The sequence below is a fragment of the Coregonus clupeaformis genome, chromosome 27 (assembly GCF_020615455.1).
Source record: "Coregonus clupeaformis isolate EN_2021a chromosome 27, ASM2061545v1, whole genome shotgun sequence".
NCBI lineage: Eukaryota > Metazoa > Chordata > Actinopteri > Salmoniformes > Salmonidae > Coregonus > Coregonus clupeaformis.
In genome coordinates, this window is record NC_059218.1 from 48,259,137 (window position 1) to 48,277,552 (window position 18,416).

The 18,416-nt window shown below is 42.5% G+C and overlaps 1 protein-coding gene across 2 annotated transcripts in view; it reads left to right on the plus strand.

Annotated features, from left to right (window-relative positions):
- The window catches only part of LOC121542039 (cell adhesion molecule 2), a 659,771-nt gene that overhangs the window by 533,423 nt on the left and 107,932 nt on the right, over positions 1 to 18,416 (plus strand). For both annotated transcript variants that reach the window (XM_041851466.1, XM_041851467.1), the window contains one exon: positions 11,951 to 12,088. In XM_041851466.1, coding sequence (XP_041707400.1) covers positions 11,951 to 12,088 — 138 coding nt within the window. The remainder of the gene's footprint in view (positions 1 to 11,950; positions 12,089 to 18,416) is intronic.

Genomic DNA, 18,416 nt, shown 5'->3' on the forward strand with positions numbered 1-18,416 from the left:
TTGCCTAATTGTGCCAGGTTGGCCTATGAGAAAAAAGGTAGCAAAGCTAGCCAAGCAAAAAGTTCCCGAGTATCGCCCCAATGTGTCCTGAAGGCATAATATAAAATAATATAATATATGCCGTTCAGCAGACGCCAAAGCAACCCACTAACTGAGCTACAGAGGACATTGAATTAGCATCTCACTTAGACAATACCATTGAATTATGAAGAATATACAGTCAGCCCACTCACACCTTTACAATACTCCTACACTATAAATCTAGTCAACTAATGATCCTATTCAGCTCAAGGTCCACTTTACATGTTGTGTAACCAGGCCATAATGACGGTTATACAAAAAACACAGCTTTCATAATAACTTTACTTTTCATTTATGCAGTTGGCAAAAGTTTTCCATTTTGTTGTCAGAGTTTTGGATTAAACATACAACATACAACAAACATACACATTGATGTTAAAAATGGGGACGTCAGATAAAATGTACAACAGACACACACACACACACACACACACACACACACACACACACACACGCATGTATGGTACACACGCACCCACATACACACACACACACACACATACACGCACACTCTGTGAGTGCCCTGTAAACCCCCTGTCTTATCTCAGCTACAGAGACATCTTATTTTAATGTGTCACATTGATTTACACACACACGCACACACACACACACACACACACACACACACACACACACACACACACACACACACACACGCACTTCCATGAACGCACGCTTTCATACACACACACACACCTCTCTCTCAAACACACACATTTCTCTCTCGATCAAACACACACACACACACACATATACAGTGGGGAAAAAAAGTATTTAGTCAGCCACCAATTGTGCAAGTTCTCCCACTTAAAAAGATGAGAGAGGCCTTTAATTTTCATCATAGGTACACGTCAACTATGACAGACAAAATAAGAAAAAAAAATCCAGAAAATCACATTGTAGGATTTTTTATGAATTTATTTGCAAATTATGGTGGAAAATAAGTATTTGGTCAATAACAAAAGTTTCTCAATACTTTGTTATATACCCTTTGTTGGCAATGACACAGGTCAGACGTTTTCTGTAAGTCTTCACAAGGTTTTCACACACTATTTTGGCCCATTCCTTCATGCAGATCTCCTCTAGAGCAGTGATGTTTTGGGGCTGTCGCTGGGCAACACGGACTTTCAACTCCCTCAAAGATTTTCTATGGGGTTGAGATCTGGAGACTGGCTAGGCCACTCCAGGACCTTGAAATGCTTCTTACGAAGCCACTCCTTCGTTGCCCGGGCAGTGTGTTTGGGATCATTGTCATGCTGAAAGACCCAGCCACGTTTCATCTTCAATGCCCTTGCTGATGGAAGGAGGTTTTCACTCAAAATCTCACGATACATGGCCCCATTCATTCTTTCCTTTACATGGATCAGTCGTCCTGGTCCCTTTGCAGAAAAACAGCCCCAAAGCATGATGTTTACACCCCCCATGCTTCACAGTAGGTATGGTGTTCTTTGGATGCAACTCAGCATTCTTTGTCCTCCAAACACGACGAGTTGAGTTTTTACCAAAAAAGTTCTATTTTGGTTTCATCTGACCATATGACATTCTCCCAATCCTCTTCTGGATCATCCAAATGCACTCTAGCAAACTTCAGACGGGCCTGGACATGTACTGGCTTAAGCAGGGGGACACGTCTGGAACTGCAGGATTTGAGTCCCTGGCGGCGTAGTGTGTTACTGATGGTAGGCTTTGTTACTTTGGTCCCAGCTCTCTGCAGGTCATTCACTAGGTCCCCCTGTGTGGTTCTGGGATTTTTGCTCACCGTTCTTGTGATAATTTTGACCCCACAGGGTGAGATCTTGCGTGGAGCCCCAGATCGAGGGAGATTATCAGTGGACTTGTATGTCTTCCATTTCCTAATAATTGCTCCCACAGTTGATTTCTTCAAACCAAGCTGCTCACCTATTGCAGATTCAGTCTTCCCAGCCTGGTGCAGGTCTACAATTTTGTTTCTGGTGTCCTTTGACAGCTCTTTGGTCTTGGCCATAGTGGAGTTTGGAGTGTGACTGTTTGAGGTTGTGGACAGGTGTATTTTATACTGATAACAAGTTCAAACAGGTGCTATTAATACAGGTAACGAGTGGAGGACAGAGGAGCCTCTTAAAGAAGAAGTTACAGGTCTGTGAGAGCCAGAAATCTTGCTTGTTTGTAGGTGACCAAATACTTATTTTCCACCATAATTTGCAAATAAATTCATAAAAAATCCTACAGTGTAATTTTCTGGATTTTTTTTTCTTAATTTGTCTGTCATAGTTGACGTGTACCTATGATGAAAATTACAGGCCTCTCTCATCTTTTTAAGTGGGAGAACTTGCACAATTGGTGGCTGACTAAATACTTTTTTTCCCCACTGTATAGTAATATATAGTTGAAGTCGGAAGTTTACATACACCTTAGCCAAATACGTTTAAACTCAGTTTTTCACAATTCCTGACATTTAATCCTAGTAAGAATTCCCTGTCTTAGGTAAGTTAGGATCACCACTTTATTTTAAGAATGTGAAATGTCAGAATAATAGTAGAGATAATTATTTATTTAAGCTTTTATTTATTTCATCACATTCCCAGTTTGTCAGAAGTTTACATACACTCAATTAGTATTTGGTAGCATTGCCTTTAAATTGTTTCACTTGGGTCAAATGTTTTGGGTAGCCTTCCACAAGCTTCCCACAATAAGTTGGGTGAATTTTGGCCCATTCGTCTTGACAGAGCTGGTGTAACTGAGTCAGGTTTGTAGGCCTCCTTGCTCGCACAAGCTTTTTCAGTTCTGCCCACACATTGTCTATAGGATTGAGGTCAGGGCTTTGTGATGGCCACTCCAATACCTTAACTTTGTTGTCCTTAAGCCATTTTGCCACAACTTTGGAAGTATGCTTGGGGTCATTGTCCATTTGGAATACCCATTTGCGACCAAGCTTTAACTTCCTGACTGATGTCTTGAGATGTTGCTTCAATATATCCACATAAGTTTCCTTCCTCATGATGCCATCTATTTTGTGAAGTGCACCAGTCCCTCCTGCAGCAAAGCGTTTCCACAGCATGATGCTGCCACCCCCGTGCTTCACGGATGGTGTTCTTCGGCTTGCAAGTCTTCCCCTTTTTCCTCCAAACATAACGATGGTCATTATGGCCAAACAGTTCTATTTTTGTTTCATCAGACCAGAGGACATTTCTCCAAAGAGTACGATCTTTATCCCCATGTGCAGTTGCAAACCGTAGTCTGGCTTTTTTATGACGGTTTTGGAGCAGTGGCTTCTTCCTTGCTGAGCGGCCTTTCAGGTTATGTCGATATAGGACTCGTTTTACTGTGGATAAAGATACTTTTGTACCTGTTTCCTCCAGCATCTTCACCAGGTCCTTTGCTGTTGTTCTGGGATTGATTTGCACTTTTCGCACCAATGTACGTTCATCTCTAGGAGACAGAACGTGTCTCCTTCCAGAGCGGTATGATGGCTGCGTGGTCCCATGATGTTTATACTTGCGTACTATTGTTTGTACAGATGAACGTGATACCTTCAGGCATTTGGAAATTGCTCCCAAGGATGAACCAGACTTGTGGAGATCTACCATTTTTTTCTGAGGTCTTGGCTGATTTATTTTAATTTCCCTTGATGTCAAGCAAAGAGGCACTGAGTTTGAAGGTAGGCATTGAAATACATCCACAGGTACACCTCCAATTGACTCAAAATGTCAATTAGCCTATCAGAAGCTTTTCTGGAATTTTCCAAGCTATTTAAAGGCACAGTCAACTTAGCGTATGTAAACTTCTGACCCACTGGAATTGTGATACAGTGAATCATAAGTGAAATAATCTGTCTGTAAACAATTGTTGGAAAAATTACTTGTGTCATGCACAAAGTAGATGTCCTAACCGACTTGCCAAAACTATAGTTTGTTAACAATAAATGTGTGGTGTGGTTGAAAAACAAGTTTTAATGACTCCAACCTAAGTGTATGTAAACTTCCGACTTCAACTGTAGTACACATGCATTGCACACACATACAGACACAAACACCTCTTTCTCAAACACACACATCTATCGAACAAACAAACACCTGTGGTGGGATGTTGGAGTGAACAGGATGTTAAAGTCTTGTAATTACCCTCCCAGGAGGAGACAGAAACACAAGGCCTGAATCTTATCAATACCATTGATTAGCAGACCTGTCAATCAATCAGCCTAAGTTACAGCACATTGACCTTTGAACACACACCACACACACACACACACCACACATACACACACACACACCACACATACACACACACACCCATACACACACACACACACACACACATACACACACACACACACACACCACACATACACACCACACATACACACCACACACACACATACACACACACACACCACATATACACACACACACACACACACACACACCACACACACACACACACACACACACACACACACACACACACACACACACACACACACACACACACACACCACACATACACACACACACCACACATACACACACACACACACACATACATACACACACACACACACATACATACACACACATACACACACACACACACAGACACACACCACACATACACACACACACACACATACATACACACACATACATACACACACACACACACACACACACACACACACACACACACACACACACACACACACACACACACACACCACACATACACACACACACCACACATACACACACACACACATACATACACACACACACACACATACATACACACACATACACACACACACACACACAGACACACACCACACATACACACACACACACACACACACACACACCACACACCACACACACACACACACATACATACACACACACACACACGCCCTTGAGGAATAGTATGGTTGGCTAGTCAGAGGTATGTGAATCTTTTGGATTCAAGCATTCTGACCTCCTTTTTATGGGCTCCTAATCGTGCTATTCTCTATGTTTTTTTTTTCCCGAGATATGTGTTTTTTTTTATACATAATGTTTCTGCAACTGTCTCTTATGACCAAAAAGAGCATCTGGACATCAGAACAGTGATTACTCATCTCGGACTTGACACATTTTTTCTTTAACAAATCGGAGGTGGAAGATTTACTCCTACTCCCGGACTAGTCCCAAATCCCCGTCATTCGCATGAAGAGGAGACGCCGATACATGGAGGTGCAGATCTGGGCTCTTGGTGAGAATTCGTTGGCGAGTGGATAATCCTCCTTTTACCATCCGTCCTACTGGCGAACGTGCAATCACTGGAGAATAAACTGGAAGAGCTCCGTTCAAGAATATCCACTACCACAGGGACATTCAAAACTGTAATATCTTATGTTTCACAGAGTCGTGGTTGAACGAGGACATGGAAAATATACAGTTGGTTTTCCGTGTAAGAAGAACAGCTAGAACAGCGAGGGGTGGTGGTGTGTGTCAACTTGTCAACAACATTTGGTGCTGAGACAACAACAACAGGAAGCACACACCAACACTAACCCATCCCTCGATTGCATTCAAGGGATGTTGGCGCGATCTCTTATATTAAGGAAGTCTCAAGGTTTTGCTCGCCTGAGGTAGAGTATCTCGTGATAAGCTGTAGACTATTTACCAAGAGAGTTTTCATCTATATTTTTCGTAGCTCTCTATTTACCACCACAAACCGATGCAGGCACTAAGACCGCACACAACGAGCTGTATAAGGTCATAAGCAAACAAGAGAATGCTCACCCAGAAGCGCCGCTCCTAGTGGCCGGGGACTTTAATGCAGGAAAACTTAAATCCGTTTTACCTCATTTCTACCAGCATGCCACATGTGCAACCAGAGGGAAAAAAACTCTAGACCACCTTTACTCCACACACAGAGACGCATACAAAGCTCTCCCTTGTCCTCCATTTGGCAAATCTGACCATAATTCTATCCTCCTGATTCCTGCTTACAAGGAAAAACTAAAGATGGAAGCACCAGTGACTCGCTACAAACTGAAGTGGTCAGATGACGCGGATGCTAAGCTACAGGACTGTTTTGCTAGCACAGAATGGAATGTTCCGGGATTCATCCGATGGCATTGAGGAGCATACCACATCAGTCACCGGCTTCATTAATATGTGCATCGACGACATCGTCCCCACAGTGACCGTACTTTCAAAGCCCAACAAGAAGCCATGGATTACAGGAAACATTCGCACTGAGCTAAAGGCTAGAGATACCGCTTTCAAGGAGTGGGACATTAATCCGGACGCTTATAAGAACTCCCGCTATGCCCTCCGATGAACAATCAAACAGTCAAAACGTCAATACAGGACTAAGATTGAATCCTACTACACCGGCTCTTATGCTCGTCGGATGTGGCAGGGCTTGCAAACTATTACGGGTTACAAAGGGAAACCAAGCTGCGAGCTGCCCAGTGACGCGAGCCTACCAGACGAGCTAAATGCCTTCTGTGCTCGCTTCGAGGCAAGCAACACTGAACCATGCATGAGAGCACCAGCAATTCCGGACAACTGTGTGATCACACTCTCCGTAGCCGATGTGAGTAAGACCTTTAAACAGGTCAACATTCACAAAGAACATGCGCTGACCAACTGGTAAGTGTCTTCACTGACATTTTCATCCTCTCCCTGACAAGTCTGTAAAACCTACAGTACATGTTTCAAGCAGACCACCATAGTCCCTGTGCCCAAGAATGCCAAGAGATCCTGCCTAAATGACTACTGCCCCATAGCACTTACGTCTGTAGCCATGAAGTGCTTTGAAAGGCTGGTCATGGCTCACATCAACACCATCATCCCAGAAAACCCTAAACACACTACAATTCGCATACCGACGACACAACAGTGGCAGGCCTGATCACCGACAATGATGAGACAGCTTATAGGGAGGAGGTCAGAGACCTGGCAGTGTGGTGCCAGGACAACAACTTCTCCCTCAATGTGAGCAAGACAAAAGAGCTGATCGTGAACTACAGGAAAATGAGGGTCGAGCACGCCCCCATTCACATCAACGGGGCTGTAGTGGAGCGGGTCGAGAGCTTCAAATTCCTTGGTGTCCAAATCACTAACAAACTATCATGGTCCAAACACACCAAGATACAAGGCACTACAACGCCTATTCCCCCTTAGCAGATTGAAAAGATTTGGCATGGGTCCTCAGATCCTCAAAAAGTTTGACAGCTACATTATTGATAGCATCCTGACTGGTTGCATCACCGCCTGGTTGGCAACTGCTAGGAATCCGACCGCAAGCTGCTTCAGAGGGTAGTGCGTACTGCCCGGTACATCACTGGGGCCAAGCTTCCTGCCATCCAGGACCTCTATACCAGGCGGTGTCAGAGGAAGGCCCTCAAAATTGTCAAAGACTCCAGCCACCCTAGTCATAGACTGTTCTCTCTGCTACCGCACAGCAAGCAGGCTTCTTAACAGTTAATCAAATCAAAAGTATTAACCCCCTTTTTTTATGCTGCTGCTATTCGCTGTTTATTATCTATTATCTGTGTATAGTCACTTTACCCCTACCTACATGTACATATTACCTCAATTACCTCGACTAACCTGTACATTGACTCAGTACGGAACACAATCAAAACAGTTGCTTTCTGAGAAGGTGTTAAAGTTCACAGTTAGCCATTGTTATGTAAATGCAAACTGAAAAGTACCAGTGGCCTGGATTTATAATTATTTTATTTTATTATTAATAATTATTATTAATTATTCTATTGTGTTACTTTTGTTCTTACTTTAGTGAAGAAGAAAAAAAATACAGAACCAGTCAAAAGTTTGGACTCATTCAAAGGTTTTTCTTTATTTTTACTATTTTCTATATTGTAGAATAATAGTGAATACATCAAAACTATGAAATAACACATATGGAATCATGTAATAACCAAAAAACTGTTAAACAAATCAAAATATATTTTATATTTCAGATTCTTCAAAGTAGCCACCCTTTGCCTTGATGACAGCTTTGCACACTCTTGGCATTCTCTAAACCAGCTTCACCTGGAATGCTTTTTCCAACAGTCTTGAAGGAGTTCCCACATATGCTGAGCACTTGTTGGCTGCTTTTCCTTCACTCTGCCGTCCGACTCATCCCAAACCATCTCAATTGGGTTGAGGTCGGGGGATTGTGGAAGCCAGGTCATCTGATGCAGCACTCCATCACTCTCCATCTTGGTAAAATAGCCCTTATACAGCCTGGAGGTGTGTTGGGTCATTGTCCTGTTGAAAAACAAATGATAGTCCCACTAAGCTCAAACCAGATGGGATGGCGTATCGCTGCAGAATGCTGTGGTAGCCATGCTGATTAAGTGTGCCTTGAATTCTAAATAAATCACAGACAGTGTCACCAGCAAAGCAACCCCAGCCCATAACAACTCCTCCTCTATGCTTTACGGTGGGAAATACACATGCGGAGATCATCCGTTCACCCACACCGCGTCTCACAAAGACACGGCGGTTGGAACAAAAACTCTCCAATTTCGACTCCAGACCAAAGGACACATTTCCACCGGTTGAATGTCCATTGCTCGTGTTTCTTGGCCCAAGCAGGTATTTTCTTCTTATTGGTGTCCTTTAATAGTGGTTTCGTTGCAGCAATTTGACCATGAAGGCCTGATTCAAGAAGTCCCCTCTGAACAGTTGATGTTGAGATGTGTCTGTTACTTGAACTCTGTGAAGCATTTATTTGGGCTACAATTTCTGAGGCTGGTAACTCTAATGAACTTATCCTTAGCAGCAGAGGTAACTCTGGGTCTTCCATTCCTGTGGTGGTACTCATGAGAGCCAGTTTCATCATAGTGCTTGATGGTTTTTGCGACTGCACTTGAAGAAATGTTCAATGTCCTTGAAATGTTCCGTATTGACTGACCTTCATGTCTTAAAGTAATGATGGACTGTCGTATCTCTTTGCTTATTTGAGCTGTTCTTGCCATAATATGGACTTGGTCTTTTACCAAATAGGGTTTCCTAGTTACAAAGCATGTAGAGGTCTGTAAGTTTTATCATATGTACACTTAAACTGTGAGAGACGGAATCTAAAACAAAAAATCCAGAAAATCACATTGTATGATTTTTAAGTAATTCATTTGCATTTTATTGCATGACATAAGTAAGAATTCTGGCTCTCACAGACCTGTTAGTTTTTCTTTAAGAAGCCCTCCTGTTCTCCACTCATTACCTGTATTAACTGCACCTGTTTGAACTCGTTACCTGTATAAAAGACACCTGTCCACACACTCAATCAAACAGACTCCAACCTCTCCACAATGGCCAAGACCAGGGAGCTGTGTAAGGACATTAGGGATAAAATTGTAGACCTGCACAAGGTTGGGATGGGCTACAGGACAATAGGCAAGCAGCTTGGTGAGAAGGCAACAACTGTTGGCGCAATTATTAGAAAATGGAAGAAGTTCAAGATGACGGTCAATCACCCTCGGTCTGGGACTCCATGCAAGATCTCACCTCGTGGGGCATCAATGATCATGAGGAAGGTGAGGGATCAGCCCAGAACTACACGGCAGGACCTGGTCAATGACCTGAAGAGAGCTGGGACCACAGTCTCAAAGAAAACCATTAGTAACACACTACGCCGTCATGGATTAAAATCCTGCAGCACACGCAAGGTCCCCCTGCTCAAGCCAGCGCATGTCCAGGCCCGTCTGAAGTTTGCCAATGACCATCTGGATGATCCAGAGGAGGAATGGGAGAAGGTCATGTGGTCTGATAAGACAAAAATAGAGCTTTTTGGTCTAAACTCCACTCGCTGTGTTTGGAGGAAGAAGAAGGATGAGTACAACCCCAAGAACACCATCCCAACCGTGAAGCATGGAGGTGGAAACATCATTCTTTGGGGATGCTTTTCTGCAAAGGGGACAGGACGACTGCACCATATTGAGGGGAGGATGGATGGGGCCATGTATCGCGAGATCTTGGCCAACAACCTCCTTCCCTCAGTAAGAGCATTGAAGATGGGTCGTGGCTGGGTCTTCCAGCATGACAATGACCCGAAACACACAGCCAGGGCAACTAAGGAGTGGCTCCGTAAGAAGCATCTCAAGGTCCTGGAGTGGCCTAGCCAGTCTCCAGACCTGAACCCAATGCAAAATCTTTGGAGGGAGCTGAAAGTCCATATTGCCCAGTGACAGCCCCGAAACCTGAAGGATCTGGAGAAGGTCTGTATGGAGGAGTGGGCCAAAATCCCTGCTGCAGTGTGTGCAAACCTGGTCAAGACCTACAGGAAACGTATGATCTCTGTAATTGCAAATAAAGGTTTCTGTACCAAATATTAAGTTCTGCTTTTCTGATGTATCAAATACTTATGTCATGCAATAAAATGTAAATTAATTACTTAAAAATCATACATTGTGATTTTCTGGGATTTTTGTTTTAGATTCCGTCTCTCACAGTTGAAGTGTACCTATGATAAAAATTACAGACCTCCACATGCTTTGTAAGTAGGAAAACCTGCAAAATCGGCAGTGTATCAAATATTTGTTCTCCCCACTGTATATATACTTTGAAAAAAATCTGCATTGTTGCTTAAGGGCTTGTAAGTAAGCATTTCACGGTAAGGTCTACACCTTTGTATTCGGCACATGTGACAAATACATTATTTTGATTTGATTCAGGCTCCGTCCATCCGCTTCCTCTCCTTCCTCTCCTCTTCCTCTCCTTCCTCTCCTCTTCCTCTCCTGTCTGTTCAGATGATGGATCACACACACACACACACACACACACACACACACACACACGCTCACGCTCAAGCACATACACACACACTCACACACACCCTTTACACTCTCCTTGTCTTGTCAAATGATGGATGTTGATATTTGTGTGTCATCTCTGTTTTCCCAGTCATTGCTCACACATTATATTCTGCAGCCTTAAAGGAAGGATTCGCCCATTTTTTTATGTTATATTGTTTTTGTACATCTCTGAGCAATGTTCTATTGATTCCCGGGGTCATTTTATGTTTTCATGTGTAGCTGAGCCGTTCAAGCAGGTAGAAATTCTGGCCGATGTCATAACGCGGGAGGTTGTCTTCTCTTGAATGAGCCATTTATCATATTTTCGTGATATTCCTACCTCGAGAAAATGTGTAATTTAATAGAGGGTCTAACACATTTCTCCTATTTGTCTGCCTCTTCAGTCTCTTCAAGGGGTTCCTTGAGTGGCATCGCAGTGCTAGAGGCGTCACTACAGACCCGGGTTCGATCCCGGGCTGTATCACAACTGGCCGTGATCGGGAGTCCCATAGGACGGCGCACAATTGGCCCAGCGTCGTCCGGGTTAGGGGGGGTTTGGCCGGGGGTTTGGCCGGGGTAGGCAATCATTGTAAATAAGAATTTGTTCTTAACTGACTTGCCTAGTTAAATAAAGGTTAAATAAATAAATTGCATGGCTGTTGTGAATGTCAGACTCCACTCTGTGAGGCACATCGATCTGCAGGTTGAACATGGTGAGATAATAGACTCCTAAATTGATAGTGCAGTTTGTTTAGGTGATTTTACAGCTAACTAGCTACTTCACATGCTGATATTCACTTTGGTATTATTGTGTGGAGCCAACTAGCTAGCCAGCCAGCCCATAGGGAGAGAATTGCATTGTGGGTTTTGTAGTCGACTTGAGCTGCAACAGATTTTCACAACGATTTTCATATTGCTACCAACCTTATTATAACGACAAAATGAAACATTTGTTCACCAAAAAATATGGTTATCACATAATTGACACTGTACATTTGAAGAATTTGTGGTTTTGGGTGGATTTTTCCTTTAACCCTCAAGTCTATTTAGTGTGTGTTTTATTGTTTTAATAACGTGTGTAATTATCCTCCCGTCCTGTAGGGGTGCCAGAGAAGCCAGAGATAGACGGTCTGACCAAGCCTGCCCTGGAGGGAGATGAGATCACTCTGACCTGTATGACCCACGGCTCCAAGCCTGCTGCTGACCTTCGCTGGTTCAGGAACGAGAAGGAGATCAAAGGTCAGGACACTGTACTACTAGGTCGGGGTTAGAGGTTAGAGGTCAGAGGTTAGAGTATGCATGACCCATGGCTTCAAGCCAGCTGCCGACCTCCACTGGTTCAGGAACGAGAAGGAGATCAAAGGTCAGGATAGGGGGAAAATCTCAATTGCTTCCTCTCTTCTCTCTTCTCGCCTCCTCAAAACCCATTGGATGAGAAAGCCAGAGGTCCCTCCCCTCTGACCTTCTCCTCCAATGGGTTTTGAGAAGAAGTCGAGGAGAGAGGCACGAGGAGTATGCAATTGAGATTCTCCCACAGACTACGCCTGTCCTAGTACTCTTCTTCATCCTCCTCCTCTTCCTCCTCCTCTCCCTCCTCTGAGACTACTCAGCTACCCTTCATCCTCCTCCTCCTCCTCCTCCTCCTCCTCCTCCTCTTCCTCCTACTCCTCCTCATCATCCTCCTCCTCCTCCTCCTCCTCCTCCTCCTCCTCCTCCTCTTCCTCTTCCTCCTACTCCTCCTCCTCTTCATCATCCTCCTCCTCCTCCTCCTCCTCCTCCTCTTCCTCTTCCTCTTCCTCCTCCTCCTCCTCCTCCTCCTCTTCCTCCTCCTCTTCCTCCTCCTTCTGGAACTGTTCTCTACAGAGCAGCCAGGCCTAGTTTAGCTTTGTTCTATCTATGCGGAACGCATGGAACACGGAACGCGGAGCACTGAACTTTAAAAAATACAGTGTGTACTAATTAGCACAGAGACAGCGTTCTCTTCTCTGTACCCTCTGTACTGTATGTGATTAGCACATCTCCCATCTACAACACTACTGGGAAGGGCATGTGTGTTTCGTTTATTAGGATCCACATTAACTACTGCACATGCAGCAGCTACTCTTCGCCTCGGACCTAAGAACATCAAATCAAATCAAATCAAATTGTATTGGTCACATGCGCCGAATACAACAGGTGCAGACATTACAGTGAAATGCTTACTTACAGCCCTTAACCAACAGTGCATTTATTTTAAACATAAAAAAGTAAAAATAAAACAACAACAAAAAAAGTGTTGAGAAAAAAAAAAAAGAGCAGAAGTAAAATAAAGTGACAGTAGGGAGGCTATATATACAGGGGGGTACCGGTGCAGAGTCAATGTGCGGGGGCACCGGCTAGTTGAGGTAGTTGAGGTAATATGTACATGTGGGTAGAGTTAAAGTGACTATGCATAAATAATTAACAGAGTAGCAGCAGCGTAAAAAGGATGGGGTGGGGGGCAGTGCAAATAGTCCGGGTAGCCATGATTAGCTGTTCAGGAGTCTTATGGCTTGGGGGTAGAAGCTGTTGAGAAGTCTTTTGGACCTAGACTTGGCACTCCGGTACCGCTTGCCGTGCGGTAGCAGAGAGAACAGTCTATGACTAGGGTGGCTGGAGTCTTTGACAATTTTGAGGGCCTTCCTCTGACACCGCCTGGTATAGAGGTCCTGGATGGCAGGAAGCTTGGCCCCAGTGATGTACTGGGCCGTACGCACTACCCTCTGTAGTGCCTTACGGTCGGAGGCCAAGCAGTTGCCATACCAGGCGGTGATGCAACCAGTCAGGATGCTCTCGATGGTGCAGCTGTATAATTTTTTGAGGATCTGAGGACCCATGCCAAATCTTTTCAGTCTCCTGAGGGGGAATAGGCTTTGTCGTGCCCTCTTCACGACTGTCTTGGTGTGTTTGGACCATGATAGTCGGGAGTTATTCACACGATAGTTCCCTGGTTATCATGCCTTATTGCTTAAATAGAGCAGCCAAAGAAACAAACAGGAAACCCTGAGGAGAGGTCCATTAATACAGAGAGAGAACAGAGAGAGAGAGCGAGAGAGAGCGAGAGAGAGCGAGAGAGGGAGAACAGAGAGAACAGAGAGGGAGAGAGAACAGAGAGAGAAAGATAGAGAGAAAACAGAAAGAGAGAGAGCGAGAGAGAGAGAGAGAGAGAGAGAGAGAGAGGGGGGGAGAACAGAGAGAACAGAGAGAACAGAGAACAGAGAGAGAGAGAGAGAGAGAGAGAGAGAGAGAGAGAGAGAGAGAAAACAGAGTGAGAGAATAGACAGAGAGAGAACGAGTGAGAGAGAGAGAGAGAGAAGAGAGAGAGAGAGAGAGAGAGAGAGCAGGGAGGGAGAGAGAGAACAGAGAGAGAGAACAGAGAGAGAGAGGGAGAACAGAGAGAGAGAGAGAGAGAGAGAGAGAGAGACTGCTCCAAATAAAACTCCATATTTATCTATCAGTGCACTCACGCAAGTGCAAGGGTTACAAGGACAAGTAGTACAACAGGTTTCTTCACTGTACTCAAACCAAAAACAGATTTAATGCACCACTCAGTTATTTAAAGAGCCATGTCATGGTGGAAGGCTCTGCCACCAGAGGTTACTCAGGCAAAAAAGCACGTTTAGCTTTAAAAAACAGATAAATAAATACCTTCTATCACGGCGCGTCTCTCTTTCTACAGATATAATTTAACTGTACTGTATATGAGAATAAAAATACGTATAAATGCATAGTGTGTAAATAGTATTGTTGTTGTCTCTTGGTGTCTTTCCAATATATATAAACTCTTGTTTTATTTATATTTTGTATTTGAAATTTAATGTTATATCTTATGTTGTTCTCGACTATTTTGTAGTTTGTCATGTATTTGAACGTTTCATGTGGACCCCAGGAAGAGTAGGTGCTGCATGTGCAGTCGCTAATGGGAATCCTAATTAACTAAACTACATCTCTCTTTAGGTTTCTCAGTAGCTAATGGGGATCCTAATAAACTAAACTACATCTCTCTTTAGGTTTCTCAGTAGCTAATGGGAATCCTAATTAACTAAACTACATCTCTCTTTAGGTTTCTCAGTAGCTAATGGGGATCCTAATTAACTAAACTACATCTCTCTTTAGGTTTCTCAGTAGCTAATGGGGATCCTAATTAACTAAACTACATCTCTCTCTAGGTTTCTCAGTAGCTAATGGGGATCCTAATTAACTCAACTAAACATACACACACTTCCCCAGTAGTGTTGTCCATAGGAGATGTTTTATATATTGCTTTTATAAAACGGTTGCCAACATATAAAAAAAAAAGATTAACAACATGTTTTCATTAAAAAACGTTACTTCGATGAGTACCAGATATTTCCACCAGATATAGTCCGGGGAAAAGCCAGTTGTTAATTCTGAGGTTCTGAAGTTGCTAACCAAACAGGCTGGTCGTTATATCTATTGGGATGTTTTGACCTGGGCGTTAATTCTATTCAATCTACAGTATTTGCTATGTTAAACAAATCATTGGCATGTGGGGTGGCAGTTAAGAGCATTGGGCCAGTGACCGAAAGGTCGCTGGTTTGAATCCCTGAGCCGACTAGGGGAAAACTTTGCCGATCTGCCCTCGAGCAAGACATTTAACCCTAGTTGCTCCGGTAAGTCGGTCTGGATAAAAGTGTCTGCTAAATGACTAAAATGTTAATATAACGCTAGCTAGCGGTGCTAAAATTATGATGAGAGACATGAACTTCAATGAATAATTGATAAATAGGCAACAACCAGCTGATTGTTGAGTCAATAGGATAGTTATGGAGGATAGCTACCGTTACTTCTCCTTTTGCTAGCTAGCCAACTACAGCTAACAGACAATCACGTCAAGCAGCATGTAATGACAGCAAAAATATGTGCATTTTCATTTTTTTCTATTGACAATTTCTTTGGACCTCCATTATAATGATCCCGATAAATGTATTCACCTGGCTCAGAGAATCTGTCAGTCTTGTCACGTTCATATGCATGGCACGGTGGAGATTGCAACAACAACAACAACAAAAAAACTGCAACATGTTGCACAGGTTGGAGAGGCAGACAGCAAGGATTATATTAATCCCCCGCTGTACCAAACCAAATACTAAACAAGAAGCAAGGGGAAAATAATGTCTAGACGCTTTTTTTTTTTTTTTCAGGGGAAATTAAAGTTTATAAATTGCCTGGCTGGGCTGTGGGACAGTGGATGTGCATTGATACATCTAAAGGAAATGTTAACAGGTATTACCAGTGGAATGCGGGGGGGATTGTGGAGCTATAACTCCCTGCTATCAACCAATCAGCATCCAGGATCCAAACAACCCCGTGTTATAATCTGGATTTGCCCTTTCCTTCCTCTTCTCAGTAACCTTTGTTTGTGTTTTCTATTTCAGCACTAGACTAGGATTAGCCCAAGCTGCTCAATTCCTGATCAGATAACACCTCTGCTCTGTCAAGAGCCAGATGAGCTGACAGCTTAGAGGTGTGATCGATTTCAGCTTGAACAGTTTGAAACAGATTTAATTGTTCAGTTGGTCATTTGATAAAGGAATTGTTGCTGTTTAGACCAGGATTTACAAAAGTTAATCTCTCTCTCTCTCTCTCTCTCTCTCTCTCTCTCTCTCTCTCTCTCTCTCTCTCGCTCTCTCTCGCTCTCTCTCTCTCTCTCTCACCTTCTCTCTCTCTCTCTCTCTGATAATCAGACTGATGATCTGACAGAGAAACAAAATGACTTTAATTAAGTCTGAATGTCTTTTAGCAGTTAACACCTCTGAAAGTCACCTACTCTTTTCCTAATAAATAACCATTACAATACACACCCCATTCTCTGTTTTGACCAGGGCCAATAGGGCTCTATATAGGGAATAATTTGGGACATTTAATATACGGTTCCTTTAGTAAATCTCCATAACTCTTCGCACAAAAACTCAAAACAGATTATCAAAAAAAGGGCAGTTGTTTCAAAACTCCTATGTACAACACACAAAATCATACGGTCACTTTTTCACCAAACTCAATAATCAGTGTTTCATCTAGAAATACAAGTTTCACATTGCATTACATGTTCATATAAAGTAACTGTCTTTCACAATGCAATGCTCACACGACCTTCGATATGATTCTCTTCGCTTTTGCTCAAATACATCTTAGCGTTACTTAATCTGACTGCTCTTAATTGATGATCACTTAAACGTTTGGTAAACCTATAGATTTTACATATGGAAACAGGTTTGTCTACTCAAGATTTTGAGAACTACATAGTGAAAATGTAAGTCTGTAAAGTAGAAACATTAAAACTATGATATATACGTGAATGTGCTACTCTGATGATGACCGTAAGTTAAAAAAAACAATCTTGACAAGATCAGAGATGTACTGTATGTAACAAATCAAATCAAATCAAAGCGTATTGGTTGATTGTTTACAGCAGATGTTACAGCAGGTGCAGTGTAATGCTTATGTTTCTAGCTCCTACACAGGAAAAATGTATCCAAAATGGAGTTGCTGGGGTCTTTTTGATGGAGGGGCGGTAATACAGTACTGTAATACTGTAATATTGGCCAATACAGTACTGTAATACCATAATATAGGCCAATACAGTACTGTAATACCGTAATATAGGTCAATACAGTACTGTAATACCGTAATATAGGCCAATACAGTACTGTAATATCGTAATATAGGCCAATACAGTACTGTAATACTGTAATATAGGTCAATACAGTACTGTAATACCATAATATAGGTCAATACAGTACTGTAATACTGTAATATAGGCCAATACAGTACTGTAATACCATAATATAGGCCAATACAGTACTGTAATACCGTAATATAGGTCAATACAGTACTGTAATACCGTAATATAGGCCAATACAGTACTGTAATACCATAATATAGGCCAATACAGTACTGTAATACCGTAATATTGGCCAATACAGTACTGTAATACCATAATATAGGCCAATACAGTACTGTAATACCATAATATAGGCCAATACAGTACTGAAATACCGTAATATTGGCCAATACAGTACTTTAATACTGTAATATAGGCCAATACAGTACTGTAATACTGTAATATAGGCCAATACAGTACTGTAATACTGTAATATAGGCCAATACAGTACTGTAATACCGTAATATTGGCCAATACAGTACTGTAATACCGTAATATAGGCCAATACAGTACTGTAATACTGTAATATTGGCCAATACAGTACTGTAATACCGTAATATAGGCCAATACAGTACTGTAATACCATAATATAGGCCAATACAGTACTGTAATACCATAATATAGGCCAATACAGTACTGTAATACCGTAATATAGGCCAATACAGTACTGTAATACCATAATATAGGCCAATACAGTACTGTAATACCATAATATAGGCAAATACAGTACTTTAATACCATAATATTGGCCAATACAGTACTGTAATACCATAATATAGGCCAATACAGTACTGTAATACCATAATATAGGCAAATACAGTACTTTAATACCATAATATTGGCCAATACAGTACTGTAATACCA